Source organism: Penicillium longicatenatum (assembly GCF_028827895.1).
Source record: "Penicillium longicatenatum strain IBT 33135 chromosome Unknown contig_6_segment0_segment0, whole genome shotgun sequence".
NCBI lineage: Eukaryota > Fungi > Ascomycota > Eurotiomycetes > Eurotiales > Aspergillaceae > Penicillium > Penicillium longicatenatum.
Window position 1 is genome coordinate 1,317,910 of NW_026643123.1, and position 23,888 is coordinate 1,341,797.

Here is a 23,888-nt window from a genome sequence, read left to right on the forward strand (position 1 = left end):
CTCAAATCACGTAAAATCAAAAGAGTGGGACCGAGGTAGCCCGTAGCCCGTAGAGGGCTACATCATTCAATATTACGGAGGAATAAGTGGCTCGAGCCATCTCGTGGCGGGTCAAGGGTCAAATCGAGTGGAGCTACGAATGAGTTTCAGTGCGGGGGTCAGGGTTTCGAGCTAAGATTTCAGATTTGTATTCAACTGTGCAGACACATATTTCATGAGAATTCTCAACTGACTATCCCACCATTTTGAGGCGGTGTGGAGTGTCGATCATCATATCCTTGGTCTTGAGAAACGAGCTCACCGTTTTCTTCCCCCTCAATTCTCTCGTTTTCACACACGGGATTCTGGTAATTCCTCGTTATTGGTACTTTCGTTGATAAGTTCGCGTCAAAAGAGAAAGGGAGAGTGAGAAAGACGGAGCAGCAATCCCGATAACTGTCCTATTTTTGTCCTTCAACCAGTGACGCGGCGGATCCGCCTCTGAGGCATCGAGACCCATCCCGCTCCTCAGATTAATTAGTGGCGACCCTCACTCTTTTCTTCGCTATTTCATCTGCCGCATTCCCCCAACTTCTGGTTGTTCGCCCTCCGCCATGACCAAAGACATGACTATACCGCAGTCAGAGCTCAATGTCTACGTTTCGAGCCGAAATGGCCCACGAGCCAAGGAGACCACGTTCCGGGAATGGGTGGTCAACAACCAAATCGGTATGGAAGTCAACATCCTCCCCAATGGAGCGATCTCAGCCACCCCGCCTTGAGGGCGCAATTCGAAGCTTGAGCATCCTCCTCCATTCTCTGGAGAATCCCTAGGCTGTGTTTCCATATTAGCGGCATGGCCGGAATTGAGTCCTCCCTTAGCTAACACCTGGCATTTCTGCGACAGGCATCTCGATGACCATCCTGGCTATGTTGCTGGCTCTTCATAACCTTTACCCGTCACTTCGTCCGTATACGCAACCGTTTTTCCAATTGTCCTACTACAATCAATCCGGGGATTACTACGTTCAAGGGTGGGATGATGTCTACTTCGTCATTAGCGCTGCGCTCGCCCTTACTGCAGTGCGCGCGTTTGCGATTGAATGGGTTCTACAACCGCTGGCCCGCAGGGCAGGCCTGAAGCGGAAGGGTTCGGTCCGGTTCGCCGAGCAGGGATGGCAGGCGATGTATTACGGTGCCATTTGGGCTGTTGGATTGGTATGTACTGGTTTCCAGGGGAGAATGAGCGGTGGATTGATAATTGGCTCTACAGTACTTGTGGAAGAACTCCTACTATTGGTTTGACTTTGGCGCTATTTGGGCCGAGTGGCCTGCACGTCCGTTGTCAGGTTTGATGAAGTGGTACCTGCTCGTGGAGCTGGCTTTCTTGGTGCAGCAGATCTTCGTCATTCACGTGGAGGAGCGCCGCAAAGATCACTACCAAATGCTGTCCCACCATATCATTACCAGCACCCTTTTGAGCTCGGCGTATATCTACGGGTTTTACAATGTGTCCAACGTCGTGCTGTGCTTGATGGATGTCGTGGATTTCCTTCTTCCCGTATGTACCCCATTCTACGGGAGTATCAATCCTAATACTAACGTTTGCGACAGTCAGCGAAGATCCTCAAGTACTTGAAGTTTGAAAATGCCTGCAATGTGGCATTCGGCGTCTTCATGTCTGTCTGGTTCGTTACCCGACACGTCTTGTACAACATGCTCTGGTGGTCCATTTACAAAAACGTGCCCGCTCAAATGTCATACGGATGCTACTCGGGCGCCAACGCCGAGATGATCAGCGAAAATGGATACCCTGATGCGTTTGCATACCTGTTTGGGCCTTTCCGCGGCCTGGAAAACCCCATCTGCATGAACCGCACAATCAAGTGGATTTTCCTCTCCTTCCTCCTGTCTTTGCAGGGGCTGTCCATCGTCTGGTTTACCATGATCGTTCGAGTCGCTTACGGTGTCGTTGTCACTGGTAATGCAGAGGACACCCGTAGCGACGAGGAGGACGAGGTCGAAGTTGGAGGCCAAGCTCTACCGACCGGATCTGTGCGGCTGGCCGCTCAGGATGGTGCCAACACCGCCGTTGTCAATGATAGTGCTCCTGGTTTGGACCGCCGTCGGTCTAATGGCACTGCTTCAGTGCGTGCTCGCGGCCGTGGCCGTGTGCCTTTTGATCAGAGTGATCGGAAGGCTTTATTGGGCCGCATTGGATGCGAGAAGCCTACATAGGGTCTTCCCGTGGTTTTCTTTTCTTTTTTCACTTGTTCTGGTCCATTTTGATGAATCCAGCTGGAGACCTTTATTTACCAGTGCATGCCGTTACGTCTGCCTATCTTAGCACTTACTCGCTCTGTATCTCTTTAGATTCTATTCACCATTCAGATGGACCGAGATCGGAGCAGTATGCTAAGGTCACGATTTACTATTTCTCAAAAGATACGGACGCGGTTCCGTCCTTCCCTACCAGGTCAATTATATCCCTGAGTTGGTTTTTTTTTTTTTTTTTTTCTCTTTATTCGCATCATGTTCTGACCTGGTTGGAGATCTCTCGGTTGTCTTTCTGCTTTGTTCAAATGTGGTTAGAGATCCAATTAACAATACCCAATGGATGCATTTGACTTTTTTCAATCTACAAACCTCGGATCCCATCTTGTCCCCAGTTACAAAGACTAAGACTATAGTATTCCTACGGATTCAAGGCTTCTCTACTAGAAATGAACAGAAGGAAGTAATCAAAACAGAAGGAAAAATCATAGATTTCTATTTATGCCCGCACAAATATCAACCCCATTCGATCCTAGTAGTTCGGGATACAGACACCGGCGTTCCACTCAGTGGAACCAACACACTGCCAGCCATCGCAGCATGGGACACCACCGTTCTCACAGGCGACCTTGTAGTCTAAGATAATTAGCTATGCTTCCAATTTGTTTTCTGGATCGAACTCACTGCCGACACAGGTGCGCTTCTCGAGAGCATCGGGGTAAGGAGAGGCAGCGGCGACAGCGGCCAGAGTAGCAATGATGACGGTGATGAACTGCATTTTGATTGGTCTGGTTGATCGGGGATCTGTTGAGTAGAGTGTAGCTGATTGGATTGTTTGAGTTGACTGTGTTGATGATTTTCCATTATCGAGAATTCTGAAGCTATTTAACCATGTGCCAAGATGCCATTGAAGCCATTGTGATTTCCAAGTTTAGTATTGCTACTTCGTATGCGTATAGATTCTGGGGTCAGATGGGTGGCGTTGTAGAGTGCTTACGTTTTCGCCCCCGAAGTGTACTAAAACAGATACCTCTTTGAGTTGCTTATGGGCTTGGCTATAATCTTGGCTTGAGCGAACTAGTTCAGAAAAAGGAAATATTGCTTATCCTAGACTTCGGGTTTCTAAGGGGGTTCCAACTACTGCATATCCATTGAGGCGAATAGACTGTTCAATTCTTTGGTGATCAATGGTTTGCCCTCCATGATCCTGGGATATGAAACAGTATTATGAAACATTCCAGTTTGAAGAATTTATCATACAGGATCACTCCCCGAATCGCTCACCAACGTTGTTCAAATTAGGCGGTTACCAGGTATGGTAGGCCAAAGTTGATGTCAGAAGCAGAATGTGTACGATATAGGAACTAAAGGGCATCAATTTGAATACATTTTTTTTCATAAGAAGAAACCATCTGATTAGGGTAAAGCTTCCAGCCTTGCAATGATGCAAACACTAGGAAATATTCAAAAATAATCTTGGGAACGTGTATGGCCTCAAAATACCTACTCTACGGCGCACCTCCGCTTTCTCTCTTCCATTGCCGACCACTTTACGGAACTGGTATTTCCGGCTTAGGTATCGATCTTATCATAATGACTATATTTTAGATAGATCTTTGGAAATTCCGAATGTCATTTTCGTGAATAAACCTGGGCAGGCATATAGTGACTTTCAAAGTTAGGCACTGTAGGCTTCTGACTTTTACTACAGCACAGAAGCAGGTTTCCAGCACGCTTTAACATTCTCATCCACCCGGCTCCAGCTTTCCCGAATCAAACCATTCACATCGACTTGCCCCAGATACTCATCATTCAATGCATTGCACGTGATCTTTGCCATCTTCCCATCTATCATGTCGTAAACAGCCCATACCTTGACTCGAATCACATCCCCGGGTTTAACCTTATGGCTATGCACTGCCTGGTCGGTGGGTCGGGTGTAGAGGAAATAGGCTTCCATGCTCAGGAAGATGCGTGGACCGTCGATCATCACGAACATCGGGACCACGGTTTCTTGGGCGTCGGCGTGTACTTTGGCATAGTGGTTCATGATTCCGGTTGAGCCAATTAGGGTTCCAATCTCGGGATCGGGGATGGTGAGGGTGACATCTTGGTGGTAGAAGCTGTGCTGGAGTTTATAGTCCTTTGCGTTGAAGGCTTGAATGTATCTGAGGAAATGTTTTAGGGACATTGTGGCTGATTTGGTTCGGGTTTCCAGGGCCCTGGCTGTGAGAAGATATCCAAGGTTGTTTCTTACGTGCTTGGGGTTCAAATGTAGAGACCAATACTGCTACCTGAGTTGGGGTCATTTATAGATGAACATCATGTGGAGGTGGTCCTGTTCCGAATATTTCTAGTAGGTATACATAGTCATGCATAGGTACTAGGCTGACGTACCTGGGGCCGACTTCTTGTCTTAATTGTCCCCACATTCCTGTTATTCGACTATATCGGAACTATGTACTTTCTTCGGATGTAGGATATAGGCTGAGTCGTAAAAGCACCATCATTAAGAACGTTCCGGAATAATTTCACAAATATTTCCGTATTATTCAGGCTATAATCCGTTGCAGTTTTGAGTTCAATTCTCAAGATCCAGTCAATGTGGCGCACTCCAGTTCGGCAGTTATCATCCCCACCTTCCGGCTTTCGGCTCCCCCACCTTTTCCCACTTGCATTTCATCATTCAACGAAGCTTGTATGCTAGCGCCATGAGTTCTCGGTCAATCCAAAATGTGAATAGTATGGGCTCAGCTAAGCGCTTCATATGCCAACAGTGCAACAAGAGATATACCAAGTTAGAACACCTGACAGTACGTTTTGATTCGGAGCTCCCGAGAAGAAAAGAACTGACATATCTCCAGAGACATGAAAGGACACGTGAGACACACTGATAAACATTCAATGAACATGATATTTATCTAGAGCAGATGCGAATTCAAAGCCGTTCCAATGCCACCAATGCGACCGGCGATTCGGGCGCCAGGATGTCCTCGGAAGACATATGAGACTGCACAGCAATGACTCCCAGCCCCAACCACCACGATGGGCAAACGGGATGGACCATTCAGTCGCACAACCTCCCCCTTCCAATGATTCAGCCACTCATTGCCCTCCGGTTGACTCTTTAGGACAACCGAACTTTCCAAGCCATGCATTGTTGGAGTCTGGAAATCTTCTTGAATGGCTGATGTCTGACCTCAATGGGGCTCCAGTAGTACCACTCCCTATGGTAGACTTTCCTAGTTCAGCGGTGAATGAGGGTCTAAGTCTTGTCCCCCCTGGCGACGTGGAGATGCGGGCAAGTGAGGGCCCAGGCAACATGGCATTGGATCAAATTTACAGAACGATTGACGACTTATCGAAGAGACTTAATTCGGATGTTCATCGCTCAGGATTTACCTCTTCGTTCTTGGACTCCTGTCTCCATGAGTACTTCAAAAGAATATCCCCAAGCTTTCCCGTTATTCATGAACAGACTTTTCAGGCGCAAAAGACCATTCCGCCTCTATTACTGAACATGGTGGCTCTGGGATCTCTCTTTGTGTGTGAAAAGGATGCTGCTGAGAAAGGTGAAATGCTTTGGCGATTGGGCCACACCGCTGTTGCCACGACTTGGCAAACGTTGATTGAAATTCGAGGACCATGGGATAGCTGCGATGGCGTGCAGCTGGCTTTGACTGCTCTAATCGGGCAAGCATATGCACTACTATCAAGCAATACTAGCATTCGAACAACTGCATCGGTCTTTCACGGATTGGGGTTCTACTGGGCTAGAACCTCAGGCATGTACTCCGTGCGAGATGTTTTATCAGGTCTCCCAAGTCTTGATCTGCCCGAGGCAGATAAAGACGCTCTCTGGAAAACATGGGCTGCTACCGAAGTTCAACGGAGAGCGATATTGGGCCACTATGTTCTCGATGGCCTGATATCGCAAGCGTCTGGCTCACCAGCTAGTGCGAGACATCTCATCAACAGTCTCGGTACGGCTTGTTCAGATGCAGCTTTTGCTGCGAAGACCGCCGACGAATGGATAGTGGAGATTACACGTTCAACCCAATCACAAATACCAATATGCGAGGTCTTTACGCGGATCTTTGCGCCAAGTTATGCCGAAAACCCCTTGCAACTCTCACATTTATCTATATTCGTCATTATCGAAGGGTTACAATCGCTTATCGCTGACCTACACGAAATCCGGGGTCCAGTATTTGGCACCGTATCTCGAAGCCAGATTATCCAAGCAATGCTCAATATACACCAGGGAAATATTCTGCCGGAAACTGCGTCGGATTTTCATCGCCTTCCTATCCTTATCAGGTGGCATTGTGTCTTTATTGAGACTACTGCCCCTTCAATTGCAATTTATCGATGGCTCTGTGCTCACTACGAGCTTCCACAAATCCTCGGTGGAATTCATGCTAAGAGCCAGCTTGGGAATCTCAATCTTACTCATTGGGTTGGGCAAGCCGATGCATTCCGTGCAGTTTTGCATGCAATCTCTATCACACGTCTTCTTGATACCCTTCCTCTCAGTCAAGTCTACAGGGCAATGCATATTCCCACTGCAGTCTTCACCTCCGCAATGATAATCGCTACTCTTTGTCTTTTTAATGGACCTGTCATTGAGATCCCAGAAAGATATACTTGGTTAGACGTTTGGAAGAGTCATCTTTCTCCAAATGCCCAGGAATGCTCTTCGTCGAGTCCAGGAGATGTTTTAAGTGATTTAGGGGTTTCGGGTCAGGGTGATACGACGGTCATCAACCTCCTCGATGAACTTAACTCCTTACAGGTCATTCTCAAAACCGTCGCATCAAGGTGGGGTGTCTCAGCCCAGATGGGCGATATCATCGGAAGACTAGCAATCATTGCGCGTGAAAGCCGCCGTTGAATTTACTCTCCTATCACAGCTTACTTGTTGGAGTGTTTGTTGTACATATCAGGCAAAACAGTAGCCAAAATAGCCATTTCCTCAGTAGCATGCTTCAAAAGCCCCGTAGCAAATTCCAACGGAACAGCCGCCTTCCTCATTTCCGGATCCGTGAGTCCATCCACATCCCCCAACCAGAACCTGGATCGCATCCGCACTCCATCCGGCTCATCCTTGATCAAGTGAATCAAATGGCCAATATAGATAACTTCATTCTTTCCGTCATCCCATTGTCCCGTTCTCCCACACACAGCAGTCGAGTACCCGGCTTGTTTAAACGCTGCCTCCCATCCAGCACCGAAGTACTCACTCGGGTCCTTGAATGAGATCTTCAGCTTTTGAAGCTCTCCACCGATATACTCGTGTACCAAGTGGTGGCCTCCAATATAGGTACTGTTGTTTTCGCGTGGACCTTCCCAGTCGGAATATACGTGGTCGCGTGGGTGCCAGAGGAGGTATTGGTCTGTTGTGTGGATCCAGCCAAACCACCAATCTATCATTGCACCTGTGCAGTTTTTCATGTAGGTTGAGGCTGCGACGTGACACATTCCGTCGGAGGTATGTGCTACTCCTGCTTCCATTGGGAGGTAGGGGTGTTCGAGGAGGAGTTTGGCGTCCTTTAGGGCCAGGCCTGGAGGGATTGAGGATGTCATGGTGGCTTTGTGGATGAGTGCTGGAGTTTGAAAGTGATAGTGATTTGGAAGATTTCTGGAAAATTGAGTGTACACATATACTATGGAGTTCATGTGGGGAAGATGGGGAATGGGGAAGCGGGGTAGATTATGTTCGGATATACATGTTATACATGTTATTAGTGGAGTATTAGGAAATATTGTATATCCGCAAGGTCCGTATGGGCTAAACTCTCAGGAGATTCGGAGATTCGTTGAAACCGCTAGGGTTGAGCCTTTGAACGGGGATGGAACGGTAACGGCGAGGAACTTTACCACTAGAACTTCCCACTTGTTCCTGCAGGTGATATGCGTGGATAATCGGTTGGGATTAGCTATTTGAAGATATACTTCATTACTCTCTGGCTACAAGTCCAGGTGACTAGGCGGTGGTTTTTGATCGGCATTTAGCATTTGGCAGGATAATCTTTGGAATATGCTCTAGGATCGACGCAACTCGAACACAGTAAAAGGGTATATGGACTTTGAGAGGTATCTAGTATCGTCCCTTCTACCACCCAAGATGCTCCTGCAAAGCCTGCACCAAGACCCCTGGTCCAGCTTTGCTCGCAATGCAAGACAGAATGTGTTGATCAGGACGAACAAGAATACCCTGATCCTTTATTTCCATCAAATCCATCCAGCTTTGGTTCTCTGGTCCTGTTTGCAGATCAAAATCGATACCCAATACAACCATCTGCAGGGGCAAGATCTTTCGAATGTCTTCAGGCAAAGTCTCAAGTGCCTCTTTAATCATCGACTGGAAATGAGTCGCATTGATCTTGTCAACAACCAAAGTAAATGTATCGAGGCGACACAAATCCAAAGTCGAGTATTGCTTCGCGGAGATTTCTTCTTGAGTGAACTCTTGCACATAGCTGTTGTCTATTGCAGGAAGCTGCAGTTGTCCTGGAGTAGCCTTGATCCATGCATGTGGAAGTCTGGCCCCGGGTACACAAGAAGGTTTGAAGATGGATACCTTGGGGGGGATCTCTTCATCACCATAGATATATCCAATATGTAATCTGAGGTTGTCGAAATGCTCCCGTTGACCTTCGATCCCTTTGTTAATCTCGACCATGGCTTCTGGGTCTTGAATGTTGTGGTAGAGATTCTGTCGGGCAATGTTCACATCAGGATCAGTCGTGCCTAGTGCCTTGAGAAGACCGAAGATCTGTTTGCCATTTTTGACGCTTTGGTTAGAGTTGACTAGAGCCACTTGTCGACGCTCGGCTTGATAGGTGTCGAGCAGACTATCACCACCCCAACCGTGGTGGACTGCTGCGAGCTTGTATGCCAGATTGTGGACATCCCCGAGACCAGAGTTTAGACCCAGTCCGCCGGTAGGGGGAAATGAATGAGCAGCATCGCCAGCACTGCAAGAGATTTCAATGTTAGTCATTGTATAGACTTGAGCCTGGTTCATAAATAGACTCACAGGAAAACTTGACCCATGCGGTATGAGTGAGCTACTTTTCGACTAAGAACCCATGGCCGGTAGCTAAGGATATCATAGGGCACTTTCACCCCAATGGCCGCATCAATGACCTCGCGACAGTGCTTTTCATCCCAGGACTTGACGGGGTATTTATCAGACTGCCATCTTCGTTAGTAGGTGTTTGCCTTGTCCAATAGTCTATACTCACATCGAAGTTGCAAATCAGCACTTGGTTTCCAGACAGATCATACCCAATGATAAACCCAGAGACCAACGGATCCATGATCCAGTGCAGCATGCCAACTCGCTCCTTGATCACGGGGTTCAAATCAGCATTGAAATGGATTGTCATCATGGTTTCACCTAGGTCCTGTTAATTTCAATGGAAAGTCTACGCAGTCGAACACTCAACTGACAAGTTTCTTCTCCGTCGCTTTCTATACCAAGATACTTTCGAACAGCGCTTCTGGCGCCATCGCAGCCAATGGCATGTTGGGATTTGACGTTGTATTCCCTTTGAGACGCACGATCCTCAATTTTGGTCACGACATATCCATCTCCCTATTTATGAATGAGTATTAGAACAAATCTTATGATGCATGACTAACCTGCTCCAGGCTCACGAATGAGTGGTTCTTACGGATCTCAACGAGATTGGTCTTGGACAGTCGTTTGGCAATAAACTCCTCAAAGGCTGGCTGAGGAATATTGTGGATCATCTTGCAAGGCGTGAGCGTAGTATTCAATGAGGTTTGAAGGTCGTCTTACAGTTGGAGTATCGTGAAGGACTTCTTGGTCCATGCGCTCGTAAGGCAAACGACCAACTTGCTTACCAGCCAAGCTTGTAATGAAGTTGACCCAGAAGGCATCTTGACGAGGGCTGCCGATTTTGCGAATCTCATTCACATCCAACCCCGCTTGGCGGCAGAACTCGAGAGATCTGGGCGACAACGCATGTGCTTTGGGAGCTGCTAGCCTAGTTGGATAGCGTTCAACGACCAATGATTGGACTATGTCCTGTTAGTTGGTTCAATATCACGGGCGGGTTTCTGGTGTCTACCGTTCAGCTGAGCGAGCAAAAAGGCCAGAAGAAGACCTGATGGGCCGCCTCCGACAATCAGGATTGGCACTTCCTCATCCGAGGGTGCGCTTTGGAAATGTGGTGACATTGTGCGGCTTGTTTTCTAGATGTATGAGATCCTTGCTACATGGAGGCTTTATGGTGTCAAGAGATAACGTGCTTCAGAGGCGTGGACTTTAAGGCTATGTAACTATGCGGGTTCCCCACATTGGAGGTGGGAAAGAGCGGGGAAGTGGGAAATCCACGGAGAATGAGAACGCGTCTTATTCCGTGGGGTTCAGCCAAGGATTGGCTGATGATGCATGATACTCAATTAGGGTTTTGGTTCATTAGACCAAAAATTCAAATAATGTCCTTCTCTTTCCGTCTAGATCCCCTGTTTTGAGCCAAGATTGCTTTCGCAGCATCGTGCCCCAGAAGGGCCAGGACATGCACCAGAAGAATCTCATTCGTGGCCATGAGATTGGTAAAGATGCCCTTAGAGACCCTTCAGCCTCATTCATTTCTTTCATCTGATTCTTTGGGGACGCGTATCGAGTCGCTTCGATCTCGTGGACCCAGAAATTGTAGGATCGGTAAAATTGCTTTCGCGTGTCGACGTGATATTCATCCGTCGGTATCTCGCAATTTCGCTAGAGCAGCCATGATACCGTCACTCAATTCCTCGGTCGGTTTACTTGACTTCGGCGGGCTCTGGTGCGCTGCTGCCTCTACCGCTGCTGTCTCGCGGCTCTCTGCCAGCACAGCTCGTAGGATCTCCTCGTCTTCATCAAATTCAGCCTGCCGTGGCCGACTTGTAAGCCTTGGTGGTTTAGTTTGCGTTGCAGGCCGAGGAGCCGCAGCCTTTTTCGTCGATTCAACCCGGAAATCCTCCCGGACAGCATTGCACCATTGCTGGACCTTTTTCTCACCCCAGCCAGGAACAGAGTTAATCTGTTCTGGTTGGGCGTTGACGGCATTCTGTAAGCTTCCAAATGTGGATATCAGACTTGCAGCGTCCGACTTGTTGATAGTGCGAGGGGTTGTGACAAACTCCACTAAGGAGTCTTTGTATGACTGCGCTTGCTGGGTACGAATCGCAGTGGGTTGTGCATTCTCAGATGACTTGAACAGTTCGAGGTAATGGGCAGCTTCGGGTGCGGACCAGCAAAGAATTAGGGTGAGATTGTTGACGATAGACGTTTTCGACAACTCTTTAAGTACTTCTTCATGATTGGGGATGTCAACCATAACCAGCACAATGCGTAGGTTGAATTTGCCGGCGAGGAGTCGAATTCGTGAGTAAACGTACTCGGGATGTAGCCGGTGGTATTTCAGAGACAGAAACAGGGCACATGTCGTCACCCCGATCACATAGTCAGCGGGAGTCTCGGTATATTCCCAAGGCACAAGCTTGATGTGGTTCAGAATAGGATTGCCCTTTTGTCGCGTAGACACGAGAATCGCGGAAGGCCCAGACCGGTTGGGAAGTGCTTGTGGCTTTGGTTGCTGAACTTTGGGCGGTCCAGAGGATGGGGTGGAAGGTAAGGGACCGGACGACTGGGGGCTGGATGCTCCTCCATTACGAAATTGCGCCTGTGAATCTGCTGCGGACCGAGCATCCATGGTGGTAATGGTGGAACTGGGATACTTGACGATAAAGGATAACAGCTGCTTATCAGGACCCACTCCCCGTGCTCACCGCCATGGTTTTTTTGCCGTCAATTTTTGGAAGAAAAAAAAGAACGAACCAGCCAGTCTCTTGTTATTCTACATACGTTTATCATGGCGGAGCCACACAAGAAACGACGCCTCTCACCGGAGGAATCTACCAATGAAGTCGATGCCAAAATGGATGATGCCCCCAAGACCAATGCCACAGATGTCAATGCGCCAATCCAACCGAAGCGAACACTCTTCGTTCGATCGTTGCCCATCTCGGCGACCACTGAGAGCCTCGCCGAGTACTTCTCCCAGTCCTACGTGATTAAACATGCCACTGTTGTCAGCGATCCACAGACAAAGAAGTCAAAGGGATATGGTTTCGTGACCTTTGCCGACCTCGAAGATGCTGAGAGCGCTTTGAAGGAGCTGAACGGATCCACCTTCGACGGCAAGAAGATTCGAGTCGACTACGCCCAAGCGCGTCAACGTGAGATTGACGAAAAGCTTGGCAAGAGTGTTCCCTCTGCTGCTGGCCTCAAAAGCAAACAAGATCGGGAGGACCAGAGATCAAATGCGCCTCCGAAATTGATTGTTCGCAACTTGCCTTGGAGCATCAAAGAGCCAGCCGATTTGGTCGCCCTTTTCCGCAGTTTCGGGTTGGTCAAGTACGCGACTCTCCCTAAAAAGGGTAACACACTTGCTGGCTTTGGTTTCGTCACTATCCGGGGTCGAAAGAATGCCGAGAAGGCGCTCCAGATGGTGAACGGCAAGGAGATTGATGGTCGCACATTGGCTGTCGATTGGGCTGTCGAGAAGGAGGTATGGGACACTCAACAGAAGGAAGAGAAAGATCAAGAAAAGAAGGAGGAGGAAGAGAAGGAGGAAGAATCCGATGATGTAAAGATGAAGGATGAAAATGCTTCAGAGGAAGTTTCCGAGGAAGAGGGATCTGATGAAGACGAGGATGAGGACGAGGATGAAGATGAAGACATGGAAGACTTGGAAGACCTGGATGACGCAGAGGAGGCAGAGGAAGAAGAGGAAGAGGACGACCGCAACAATTCAACCATCTTCCTACGCAACCTCCCCTTCACTTGTGACGACGAGTCACTCTACGAGCACTTCAAACAATTCGGACCTCTGCGATATGCTCGTATCGTGGTGGACCATGAGACTGAGCGACCCCGTGGTACTGGATTCGTGTGCTTCTGGAAGCCCGAAGATGCCATCACTTGTGTACGCGGCGCCCCCAAGAACCTAGGCCCACCTGCTGCCACCAAAGAGCGCAACAACCCAGCAATGAAGCACTCCATCTTGCAGAATGAAAGCTCCGACCCCAGTGGAAAGTATACTATGGATGGTCGTGTGCTCCAGGTCGCCCGCGCCGTGAACAAACGGGAAGCTACAAGACTCGAAGAGGAGGGTGTATCACACCGTCTTGTCCGTGATAAGGATAAGAGACGTCTTTACCTTCTGTCGGAGGGTACTATTCCTTCCAACTCCCCTGCGTACAAGATGCTTTCCCCGTCCGAGATCAAATTGCGCGAGGAGAGCCACAACCACCGTCAAACCGTCATCAAGAAGAACCCCGCCCTTCACCTCAGTCTTTGCCGTCTTTCTGTTCGCAACATTCCTAAGCACATTACGTCGAAAGATCTGAAACAACTTGCTCGTGAAGCCGTCGTTGGCTTCGCCACTGAAGTCAAGCAGGAACGCCGACAGCCCCTGTCTAAAGAGGAGGTTCTCCGATCTGCGGACACCATGAAGGAGCTGGAGCAATTGAGAAAAGAAAAGAAAGTGGGTATCGTACGACAGGCTATGGTTGTCTACGAAACCCGCGAGGGAACCAAGGTCTCAGAGAAAGCTGGTGGTGGTCGTAGCCGTGGTTACGGTTTCATCGAGTACTATACTCACCGTCACGCACTAATGGGTCTTCGCTGGCTCAACTGCCACGCCGTTGAGATCCCTCCTAGTGCTCAAACAGATGGCGAGAAAGATAAGAAGAAGAGACTAATTGTCGAGTTCGCCATTGAGAACGCACAGGTTATCAAGCGTCGTCAAGAACTGCAAGAGAAGCAGGAGAAGGACAAGGCTGAAAAGGAGAAGGCTAAGGCTAAGGCCGAGGAGGAGAAGGCTGGTCAGAAGAGGAAGCGTGCGGCTGAAAAGGAGGCTGCGAAGGAAGCAGAGAACGAGGAGGAGAACAAAGTTGCGAAGCGCAACCGCATCATCGCGAAGAAGCGGATGCAGCGCAGGGGTCGCAAGGGCTAGTGGATGTTTTTCTGTCTTTTGTGTATGTACAGTGAGGGCAATGCCCATGTATCCAAGCCTGGTGGCTTGACTCTATCCGTTTCTTCATTTAATGTTGGATACCAAACATTCTGGAAATAAAAGCATTTGTGATTAACCTATTTCTAAGTCTATAACGTACTATTGTGGAGGGCAGTTTCTCTACCTGATAAACCTGGCTACAGCATCTAAAACGCGATTTTTGTACATCTTGTGGCTAGTATGTCATGCTTCATCAGATAAATTAACAAAGACCCATGTTTGAGTTCAACTGCGACACCAGGAGATTCCTAATTTCTAACAACACAGTGTACTGTCTCATTCGGCCATTATAGACCGCACACTTCCTATATAGCAGCAACCGGAATGGTCAACAGCACGTATATGATTCCCTTCATATCAAGCTTTCGTATTTATCCAATCCTTGCTTTTGTGCTGGTGGTTGATACTGAGTCTGGGGCTGAGTTGGGAATGTTGTAGTTGTGTTCATGCCCAAGGGGGATCTCATGGCATTATTCGAGTTCATTCCTCCTGGTGGAGGTGGAATTGAGAAGGCTGAGTAATTGGGTGCCTGCTGAGGAGCTGGCGTACTAGCTGCCATACCAGAAAGTGAAGCTAATGATGAGCCTGCTCTAGTTCCTCCTGGAGCTTGAGCGCCCCAAGTTGGTGATGATGGTTGCATGGGCTGCATAGGTTGCATGGTGGGGAAAGCCGGTGCTGCGGGCGATGATTGTCTTGCTGGCGCAAGAGATGGGAAAGAACTCAGCTTTTGATCTGGAGTAATGGAACGGAAGCCATGACCAGATGAGCTTCCTGGCTTGAGGGCCGTTCCATTGTTCGTAGACCATGAGAACGCAGGCGATGTGGAAGTCGGTTTGGACGCAGATGCTTCTGGTTCAAGACTACCCCACATATCCATTCCATTGCTAGCCGAAGGAGTCGTGCTCTTTCCAAGCACGAGACGCTCAAAGTTATTTCTTGCAGTATCCGTGTCCGGAGAGGTGAGATCTGTCGCTGACTGGGAGAGACCGCTGGTTCCGTTTTGAAATCCACCTGAATCGCCACCGGACGAAAGTTCCTGCAGTTTTCTCTTCTGTTCTTTCTCAATCTTGGCAGACAATGACTTGATCAAATCCATGAAATCATTGAACTGCCCAAGATTCAGAAGAGGTCCAAGGCTGAAACTCCAAAGAACTGGAAGCACCTCAAGGGCAAGGAAGTCAGTGTCTGCAACTTTGCCCACTTCACGGAAAACCTTCAATGCTGCTATCATCACCGAAGGTTCTTTCGTCTTGATTGCTTTGAGAGATGGGACAAGTTTCTCTTGAATGGTGTATTTATCAAGAATAGATGATTTGGTAGTTTTGTTTGGTTGCACCGTGCCAGAAAGATCATCCTCAAGACTAGACCCATCAAGGGATCCTCCGCAGAGTACGACAAATGCCTCCAAACCCCGGACCTTGATCGCAAGGCTGCTGGTGCGACTGAATGTACTGGCGATCGGAGGGAAAACTTCATTCTTCACGGTGCTGAAATCGAGAACGGGAAGAAAGACAGGTAGGCTCTTAATAGAAGCATCCACTAGGGAATGGGTAGGTGAGTCAAGCCCCAATTTTATCAAAGGCAAAATATCTAACAAAGATGATTAGCTCCGTATTCAGTTTGAGGGCATAATGTTAGCTTACCGTCTTTGAACTCCAGGCCTGAGCAATTCTCCGCGACAAGTTTCATGTTCTCCAACACGACCATAAGGCCTGCATCTTTCTTGGAGTCGCGTTCCTGTGCAGATGATTTCCCTGGCACAGTCCCAAAGACTTCCTTTAAGCGAGGTGTAATCTTTTCGGGAAAGGCGCGCCGTCCATTAGGAATGCGCTGGAGAATACCAAAGACATTATGTAGAATGAGTGGAAGAAGATCGCGATCCTTCATCTCGTCCAGTAAAACGCCCAGCACTTTCCTTTCCAAAACCGAGGCGGGAAAGTCAGGCAATACCCGTTGTAGCCCACGCAAGAATTGTGACTTTTCGCTCGCATTCTTCGTCGGTAGCGACTCCAAAAACTGAATCGTGGATACTAGAACATTGTCGAAATATGGAGACTGCTGGAACTCCCGTGCATTCATGCGCTGGGCTGGTCGTCGCGTGATCAATCTGGGCAACACCTGGGATAAGACATTGCGAGGAATAGGGCTTGAACAAAGGAAATTGTTGCTTTGAGATGGGGTGGTAGACGAGGAGCTCAAGAGCTTCTTGTAGGTTGACAAATTGGCATGTGCCTGGATCGGCGAGGCATGAGGTGAATTGTACAGAGCAATGATTATTAGACCCAGCGAGAACAGATCAGCGGCTGGTGACACATTGGAGTCCAGGGCAAAATCTGGTGACGTGTAGTCCATATTCAGCTGCACCGAGGAAGGAAGCCTTGGATCTTGATAGAGAACCTCGGATACGGCCAAAGGTGGGAGAGAGGACTTAGTCTCCGAGGAGTCCGGTGGGCCTGCAAACCCCAGTCCCGAGATCTTCCAGTCTGATTTGGCATTAATGTAGATAGCATCTGGGTTCAAGTTGCCATGTACCAGGCCTGCAGACTCATGAAGGAATTCCAGGCCTTTCGCAACCTGCAGCAATCCTTTTTGAATCTCCAATTCATCGATCTCCAAGTCACGTCTTCTCCGACTGCCGTCGGCCTCCTCCACCATGTAGCGACCAGAGCGTGTACCAGCGCCGTGAGCGCTTTCTTGTTCGCCCTTCTCGAGCAACAGTCCTGACAGCGATGCAGTGAGGGGCTCCGTTGCAAACATAAGACCGCCGCTACGAGTTTCTTCCACGGGTTCCAGCACTTGGAGAATGGACGGGTGTCGCAGGCGGGCCAGATTGCTGGCCTCGCGCTTGAGTCGCTCGATCACATCTTCTTGTAGCTTTTTCGAGGAAGACCCCGAACGGGACCCAAAGCCTCCCGAACGCGGTTCGAGAGTTTTGCGCTCAAAGATGAATACCGAGGCGGCCGTTCCTGTCGACTTCTTTTTGGCATCGTGGATTTTCCAGGGGCCCGAGTAGACGGTGGGGTGGGTCGCGATCTGGTAATTGGCAGAGATGTTGGAGTTAAATGACTTCAACGCTGAAGTAAACATATTGGCGCCTCTTTTTCGAGAGTAACTAAATCATGAGAAGTGGGACAGCATCTGACTACGGGCATTCGTTTCACAGCGCGTTCGGGTTGATGATAGGCATGACTTTGGTGAAACAACTGGATGCCGAGAATTGATCAAATAAGAAAGGGGTTGGCGACCAATAACAGCGCAAGTATGGTATATGCGCTCGTTCTACCCAAAACCAATTGAGTTGTCGGTTCACTTCAATCCGGAAGCCGAACTGCCTGATGATAACATCCAACAGTGTTCCTATCATAATGATCACGTGGACCAAAGCTCGAATAAATCATGTGACTCTCCCCCGCGCTTTGCGTCGGAACATCAATTAAGATACAAAGGGGAGTACAGCAGAATCTCTATCAGCCGAGCGTTTCGCCCAACCACGGCCCGTAGGCCGCCCCAACTCCATCCGAAGTCGGCGGGTCTTTCCATACAATGTCAACGCGATGATTGGCGAGATCGGGCTCATTTTGACTCATTTGAGCGGGCGGTGAGCCTGTGCCGGCTCTGGTTGGCACGACCGGAGTTTGTCCAGAGCTCCGAAAGATTGTTGCGTGCGGAGTCATATTGTCGATTTAAAACCCCCGTGCGACATCTCGATCCTTTCACATTCTTCCCTTGGGTGACCCGATATCCTGCCATGAAGTCCCTTCAGCAATTGACCCGCCGAACGGCCCTAACCGGCCTGGCAATGCCCCGGATCCTGTCCTCGCAGACCACCGCCGCCAGCCGGCTATGGCAGAGGAATTTCAGTGCCACCGCGGCCGCACAATTGGCCAGTTTGGATGCCTCCAAACTGACCGTGACCAAGACCCAGACTCCCAAGGAGCTCACTCCTAACAAGGACCTGGTTTTTGGCAAGACTTTCACCGGTAATGCTTTCAATTCTCCCGCCTCGCCGGCAACGGCTAATTCGGCTGTGTCCTAGACCATATGCTCTCGATCGAGTGGACAGCTGAAGATGGCTGGCACACACCCCGCATTGTTCCCTACCAGAACCTCAGCTTGGACCCCTCCACCTGTGTGTTCCACTACGCCTTTGAGTGTTTCGAAGGAATGAAGGCATACAAGGACAAGACCGGTGGCACTCGTTTGTTCCGCCCGAACAAGAATATGGAGCGTCTGAACAAGTCCTCCGCGCGTATTGCCCTACCGACGTTCGATGGTGATGAGCTGATTAAGTTGATTGGAGAGTTTGTGAAGCTGGATGATCGCTTCATCCCGGAGTCAGTAAACCCGCATAACAATAGTGGATGACCTACCTAACCTGTCGCAGTGCTCGTGGTTACTCCCTGTACCTCCGTCCCACCATGATTGGTACTCAGAAGACTCTAGGTGTCGGTCCTCCTGGCTCGGCCCTTCTGTTTGTTATTGCTAGCCCCGTCGGACCATACTACCCGACTGGCTTCAAGGCCATCTCGCTTGAGGCCACCGATTACGCTGTCCGCGCCTGGCCCGGTGGTGTTGGTGACAAGAAGCTCGGTGCCAACTACGCTCCTTGCATTCTGCCCCAGCTCGAGGCTGCTTCTCGCGGTTTCCAACAGAACCTGTGGCTTTTCGGTGAAGAGGAATACGTGACTGAGGTCGGCACAATGAACCTCTTCATCGCCTTGAAGAACAAGGAGACCGGTCAGAAGGAGCTGATCACTGCTCCTCTCGACGGCACTATTCTCGAGGGCGTGACAAGAGATTCCGTCCTCGCTCTCGCTCGTGAGAGACTAGAGCCCCAGGGCTGGGTTATTTCGGAGCGCAAGATCCGCATGTCCGACGTCGCGGAGGCTGCCGAGGAAGGCCGCATGATTGAGGTCTTCGGTGCTGGCACTGCAGCCATTGTCAGCCCCGTGCGGAACATCAGCTACCGTGGTAAGCTGGTGGACTGCGGTTTGAAGAAGGATGAGGAGGCCGGAGAGATTGCTCTCCAGATGAAGAACTGGATTGAGTCCATCCAGCACGGAGATGAGGCACACGAGTGGAGGTAAGTTCATTGCCTCGAATATAGTATGGAGAAAGGATGCTAATTGATTCATAGTCACGTGGTCTAAATGTGACTTGGTATATTGCGAAAAAGGAACGACACAAGGGCGTTGGCTGCCTGGACCTGTTGGGGTTTATTGTTTCTTTTAATTCTATGTTATGTGCATGTTTGCATATGTTTTCCAGCATTGATGGTTTCCAAAAGCTGGAGCTTGGGTCATATTCCTCGGGTCAAGAACATGAAGTAAATCTCTGGGAGCTGTAGGTTCTGTTTTCGGGCTATTTATAGAAACCAAATTTTCTCCCATAACTACCCTCATATCCAGAATATGGAGATTTACAATATCAGTAACCTTACTAGGGGGCGACTACTGTCATTGGGTTGGAATGTGGTTGATTTTAGCCTAGCGACTGTGCAGCAACCTGGGTCTTACATGTTAGCTTCATTTCAGCCTTGTTCCAATACCACAGGACTTAATAATCAGATGATGCAATACCCCTATCTCGGACCAAGTCCGTCATGCAGTCATACAAGGATGCAGCTGTAGGCAGCAGAGATGCACGACGGATGTTTCGGTTCCAGACATTCTGCGTCTCATTTGAACACGAAATAGCCTATATGTTTATAGTATATATAAACCTTGACTACTTGAGCGCTTGAATATCACCCCTATAGCGGACCATCAAACAGCTTAGCTATAGCCATCCATGACGTACTGCCAGACACGCACTGGAGTTACACGATGATCTCGTCCCACAAACAGCGAAACTTCCACGTTAAGTTTTATTGCTGCTGCATACCCCGCTGGGCTCGCTCTGCAAGCACTTCCAAGGTTCGTAAGGTCTACGGTCCAAGTCCGACTGTGTGGGTCAATCCGGTTATTACCCGAAGACAAGCAATTGGCACGAAGCTTTGATCGACATGGCGGGGAAGCCCCAAACGGGCAATTAGCGATACGATCCCTTCGGGCTCCACTTGACTCGTTTCCATACCGATCAAGAACACAGGGTCAACGGAGAGGATTAGCTAGTGAATCCCCCACATTCCCCAGATCCACCCCCACGCATTTCGGTCTCGGGCCAAATACCTCATAGATAGGCCCGGCTAAAGGTATAAAGTCTCGGTCCCTGCATGACTCGGTCCTAGCGTTCAACTCAAGTCTTGATATCTCCATATGTTCGATAAAACGGGTCTACGCGGTCTGAGAGGGGCTCCGTTGGTGGCTGCCATCACCTCAGTATGCTCCGCATCATTCCTATTATTTGGATATGATCAAGGTGTCATGTCGGGCGTGGTGATTTCTGAGTACTGGCTGGCGGAAATGGGCAATCCTAGTACGGTTATGACCGGTACTATCACTGCTTTATATGACGTTGGGGCGGTATTTGGAGCAATCATCGCTGCGTTGACTGTGGAGCGGATGGGTCGAAAGGGTGGATTGATGGTTGGAGCAGCTCTGATTGTCATTGGTTCTGCATTAATGGGTGGTTGTGTGGAGAGAGTTCAAATGATCGTGGGCAGAATCATTACTGGCTTAGGTATGTCTATCGATGCACTACATGCTTCGCGGATACCAACTCACAGACTTTAGGGATTGGCTTTTTAACATCAGTCGCCCCCGTATATCAGAGTGAAATCTGTCTACCCAGCCAACGAGGATGGCATGTATCTTGCCAGCTGACAACAATGTTGTTTGGATTGATGCTGGCATACTGGATCAACTATGCATTTTATTTTCAACCTGGTCAGATTCAGTGGCGGTTCCCATTAGCGTTCCAAGCCGTTTTCGCCATCTATGTGCTCATCGTCACGCCGTTCTTACCGGACACCCCACGTTGGCTCATGCTTCATGAGCCCTCCCCTGAACGGGGTGTTATGGTGCTAGCCAAATTGCGCAATAAGGCAGAAGACAACTTGGATGTTCAGAAAGAAAAGTCAGACATCATGACCGCTATCAATATTGAAGCGGAGGAGGAAGGTTCATGGAAGTCGTTGTTTACAGACGGCGGTTGTGCTGCAAATAAGCGCTTTTTCCTGGCACTTGGAATCCAATTCATGCAGCAGACTTCAGGTGAGCTTTTCTTGTACACGGGATGCTTCGTCTATCATATTGATACTTCATACAGGTATCAACATTGTTAGTTACTACGCACCAACGCTGTTTACCGAGAGTCTGGGTATGTCTCAGGAGCGAGCGTTGTTCGTGGGTTGCTTTCTTCAAGTGTGGTATATCTTGGCCTCTTTACTCACGGTATGATCAAGGTCCAGAGTCCGACCAGGTCTAGCCATGCTAACTTATATCCAGTGGTATATGATTGACGCAGTTGGAAGACGACGTCTATTTATCAGCATGGCAATCGGGATGGGCGTAGTCCTGATCTGCGAGGCTATCACAGTCGCCATTGGTACTCAGCAGTCTGGAATCGCAGCAGTATTTTTCGTATTTGCATTCGAAGCCTGCTTCACATGGGGTGAGTCTCACGCCCTCCTCTTATGACCCCACTTCTCACACTTTTACAGGCTGGATGGCTACAGTGTGGGTATACCCAGCCGAGATCCTTCCACTCAAAATTCGATCCAAGGGAGCCGCATTGGCAGCCGCAGCCGACTTTCTAGGAAACTTCATTGTACGTTGTCTTGCCTTGATAGCCGTTCGCAATACTAACTTGAGACTAATAGGTCGTGGAAATCACGCCCCCGGCTCTTGAGAACATTGGCTATAAGACCTATATCATTTTCGCGGTGTTCAACCTCGTTGCAGCAATCATTGTCTATTGCTTCTACCCCGAAACGGCTTACCTCAATCTCGAGTCCGTGGATCTTCTTTTCTTGTCAGATGAGGACCGGGACCAGGAGATTGAGTCGAAGCAAAAGTTCTATCACAAAGCTATTCAGTGGAATGTGGTTCCTCGAGCTCGAATGGCTGTTAATGAGGCCAAAGCGAAGAAGAGAGCGGGCCTGGCTGAAACAATGGGTGATGTTGAACAACCCGATGTAAAGCATGGGGAACTCGACCATGTTGAGTTCAAGGGGTGACTTGGGCCAGGGAATTGAGAAATCTTACATTCTGATCATCCTGCAATCCGAAAGATTGCGAGGTATGCCCGAGAACATTCTCGGTCAATTCCTTAGGCCTTACTTCGGAAATTTACCGAGGAATCTTAGTAAGACAACATCTAAGCAATGCATGTTTTTCGGTCGCAGTCATTTAAATATCCGAGCGATACATACTTCTTGGAGCATTTTCTGGAGGCGTGACTGTCGGCTTTTTTCCTGCAGCATTTCTTCTTCGTTGATTTGCCATCGTCATTCAGCAATCACAACCGGTGCAAGGCCCCGAGGTTGTGAAAATAAAATAAAGTCAAGGTAGAACTGCTTGCTACGAGACATATAAACCCTAGGAGGTTTTCTATTCCGCAAGAAATAATAGGGCATGTGTGAAGCATTTATCAGAATCCGACATTCTCTTGGACACTGATAGCATGTAGGGATCGGCAAATTATCGGATATGCTAAACTTTAAAAATTAAGAGGTGGATGTTCTGTGCTATTTTGGCCGATGACGTTCATTTCTAAGTGAATGGGTTATGAAGAATACCTTGGAATATGGCCAGAAGAGTTGCTGGGAGGAACTGATTCTAATAACTACACAAATCAGGCGAGAAAGTATATTTCATTTGGACCTAAAATTAGTTATAGGATACGGGGTCTGAATCGCGTAAAGAAGGCAACCATATGCTCGCTCTCACATTCTACATGCTGTCGGTTCGACTATGTATCTTGACGCCGCCTCTCCCCTGCTGGCATTCCTGACTGAATGCTTCGTCGCACTATGGTTTAGTCGCTCTGGGGTATGTTATTTGCTATATCATGGTGACACACAGAGTTACGGTGTGAGTTTGCCGCTCCAAAGTTTTGACAGGTTATTCTTAGTATATTTCCTATATTTAAATCCTTATTCGTAGCTGAAAATGCCAACCCCGCTTGGCGGAAAATGCGGTTGTACATGGAGCGTATACGAGGGAGAATGCCAAATTTATCCAAGCTAAGGCCGACTGCAGGTCAAATGTCCTGCACAAATTCTCGTTCTTAGTATCCTTGCACAAACACAGTGCTGACAGACATGAGCCACCGACTCATACGGTTGAAGGGGTGAATGGATCCAGTCTACGACGATCAAACAGGCCTAGAACATAAGTAGCTCGCGAACAAACTTGACGATCGAGTCCTTCATCGGGGCGTAACGATAGGTGACACCAGTTATGAGGCTGTTCCCCAAGAGAGATAGGATAGGCGAGCTGCAGCACGTGTCTGCCACGTGGCGCCAAAAAAAGAAGTTCGCGTTTCAGTCTGAGTCTGTCCACTGCAGAGTGACATTTACCTGGCGGTGGCTACAATGTTTTACATTAGCGAGATAGCCAATCGACGGCTTCGATTTGAATGCCTCGATTCCAATGC

The 23,888-nt window shown here is 48.9% G+C and overlaps 13 protein-coding genes across 13 annotated transcripts; 5 read left to right on the plus strand and 8 right to left on the minus strand.

Moving 5' to 3' along the window:
* Positions 1-593: 593 nt before the first annotated feature.
* Positions 594-2,217, plus strand: N7484_008694 (uncharacterized protein; the record flags this gene model as incomplete). The annotated part of the gene is made up of 4 exons (XM_057119081.1): positions 594-708; positions 887-1,197; positions 1,253-1,540; positions 1,594-2,217. The coding sequence occupies 4 exons, from the start codon at positions 594-596 to the stop codon at positions 2,215-2,217; spliced, it is 1,338 nt and encodes a 445-aa protein (XP_056968636.1).
* A 568-nt stretch (positions 2,218-2,785) lies between these two features.
* On the minus strand, positions 2,786-3,031 carry N7484_008695 (uncharacterized protein; the record flags this gene model as incomplete). Its single annotated transcript, XM_057119082.1, has 2 exons — positions 2,786-2,889; positions 2,938-3,031. 2 exons carry the CDS (start codon positions 3,029-3,031, stop codon positions 2,786-2,788), a joined length of 198 nt encoding a protein of 65 aa, XP_056968637.1.
* Positions 3,032-3,958: 927 nt separating this feature from the next.
* N7484_008696 (nuclear transport factor 2 family protein) lies at positions 3,959-4,444 on the minus strand (the record flags this gene model as incomplete). The annotated part of the gene is made up of 1 exon (XM_057119083.1): positions 3,959-4,444. One exon carries the CDS (start codon positions 4,442-4,444, stop codon positions 3,959-3,961), a length of 486 nt encoding a protein of 161 aa, XP_056968638.1.
* Positions 4,445-5,174: 730 nt separating this feature from the next.
* On the minus strand, positions 5,175-5,411 carry N7484_008697 (uncharacterized protein; the record flags this gene model as incomplete). Its single annotated transcript, XM_057119084.1, has 1 exon — positions 5,175-5,411. One exon carries the CDS (start codon positions 5,409-5,411, stop codon positions 5,175-5,177), a length of 237 nt encoding a protein of 78 aa, XP_056968639.1.
* A 164-nt stretch (positions 5,412-5,575) lies between these two features.
* On the plus strand, positions 5,576-7,147 carry N7484_008698 (fungal specific transcription factor domain-containing protein; the record flags this gene model as incomplete). The annotated part of the gene is made up of 1 exon (XM_057119085.1): positions 5,576-7,147. The coding sequence occupies one exon, from the start codon at positions 5,576-5,578 to the stop codon at positions 7,145-7,147; it is 1,572 nt and encodes a 523-aa protein (XP_056968640.1).
* Positions 7,148-7,167: 20 nt separating this feature from the next.
* N7484_008699 (uncharacterized protein) lies at positions 7,168-7,839 on the minus strand (the record flags this gene model as incomplete). Its single annotated transcript, XM_057119086.1, has 1 exon — positions 7,168-7,839. The coding sequence occupies one exon, from the start codon at positions 7,837-7,839 to the stop codon at positions 7,168-7,170; it is 672 nt and encodes a 223-aa protein (XP_056968641.1).
* Positions 7,840-8,368: 529 nt separating this feature from the next.
* N7484_008700 (FAD binding domain-containing protein) lies at positions 8,369-10,464 on the minus strand (the record flags this gene model as incomplete). Its single annotated transcript, XM_057119087.1, has 7 exons — positions 8,369-9,233; positions 9,296-9,453; positions 9,504-9,658; positions 9,712-9,856; positions 9,904-10,014; positions 10,064-10,305; positions 10,356-10,464. 7 exons carry the CDS (start codon positions 10,462-10,464, stop codon positions 8,369-8,371), a joined length of 1,785 nt encoding a protein of 594 aa, XP_056968642.1.
* A 518-nt stretch (positions 10,465-10,982) lies between these two features.
* On the minus strand, positions 10,983-11,981 carry N7484_008701 (DNA repair protein RAD10; the record flags this gene model as incomplete). The annotated part of the gene is made up of 1 exon (XM_057119088.1): positions 10,983-11,981. One exon carries the CDS (start codon positions 11,979-11,981, stop codon positions 10,983-10,985), a length of 999 nt encoding a protein of 332 aa, XP_056968643.1.
* Positions 11,982-12,140: 159 nt separating this feature from the next.
* Positions 12,141-14,288, plus strand: N7484_008702 (mRNA-binding ribosome biosynthesis protein NOP4; the record flags this gene model as incomplete). The annotated part of the gene is made up of 1 exon (XM_057119089.1): positions 12,141-14,288. One exon carries the CDS (start codon positions 12,141-12,143, stop codon positions 14,286-14,288), a length of 2,148 nt encoding a protein of 715 aa, XP_056968644.1.
* A 412-nt stretch (positions 14,289-14,700) lies between these two features.
* N7484_008703 (putative protein kinase Scy1) lies at positions 14,701-17,435 on the minus strand (the record flags this gene model as incomplete). Its single annotated transcript, XM_057119090.1, has 2 exons — positions 14,701-15,938; positions 15,992-17,435. 2 exons carry the CDS (start codon positions 17,433-17,435, stop codon positions 14,701-14,703), a joined length of 2,682 nt encoding a protein of 893 aa, XP_056968645.1.
* Positions 17,436-17,815: 380 nt separating this feature from the next.
* On the minus strand, positions 17,816-18,022 carry N7484_008704 (uncharacterized protein; the record flags this gene model as incomplete). The annotated part of the gene is made up of 1 exon (XM_057119091.1): positions 17,816-18,022. The coding sequence occupies one exon, from the start codon at positions 18,020-18,022 to the stop codon at positions 17,816-17,818; it is 207 nt and encodes a 68-aa protein (XP_056968646.1).
* A 74-nt stretch (positions 18,023-18,096) lies between these two features.
* Positions 18,097-19,435, plus strand: N7484_008705 (branched-chain amino acid aminotransferase, cytosolic; the record flags this gene model as incomplete). Its single annotated transcript, XM_057119092.1, has 3 exons — positions 18,097-18,328; positions 18,385-18,682; positions 18,733-19,435. The coding sequence occupies 3 exons, from the start codon at positions 18,097-18,099 to the stop codon at positions 19,433-19,435; spliced, it is 1,233 nt and encodes a 410-aa protein (XP_056968647.1).
* A 1,170-nt stretch (positions 19,436-20,605) lies between these two features.
* On the plus strand, positions 20,606-22,467 carry N7484_008706 (sugar porter family MFS transporter; the record flags this gene model as incomplete). The annotated part of the gene is made up of 6 exons (XM_057119093.1): positions 20,606-20,969; positions 21,023-21,502; positions 21,558-21,682; positions 21,737-21,902; positions 21,952-22,058; positions 22,111-22,467. 6 exons carry the CDS (start codon positions 20,606-20,608, stop codon positions 22,465-22,467), a joined length of 1,599 nt encoding a protein of 532 aa, XP_056968648.1.
* Positions 22,468-23,888: the final 1,421 nt, after the last annotated feature.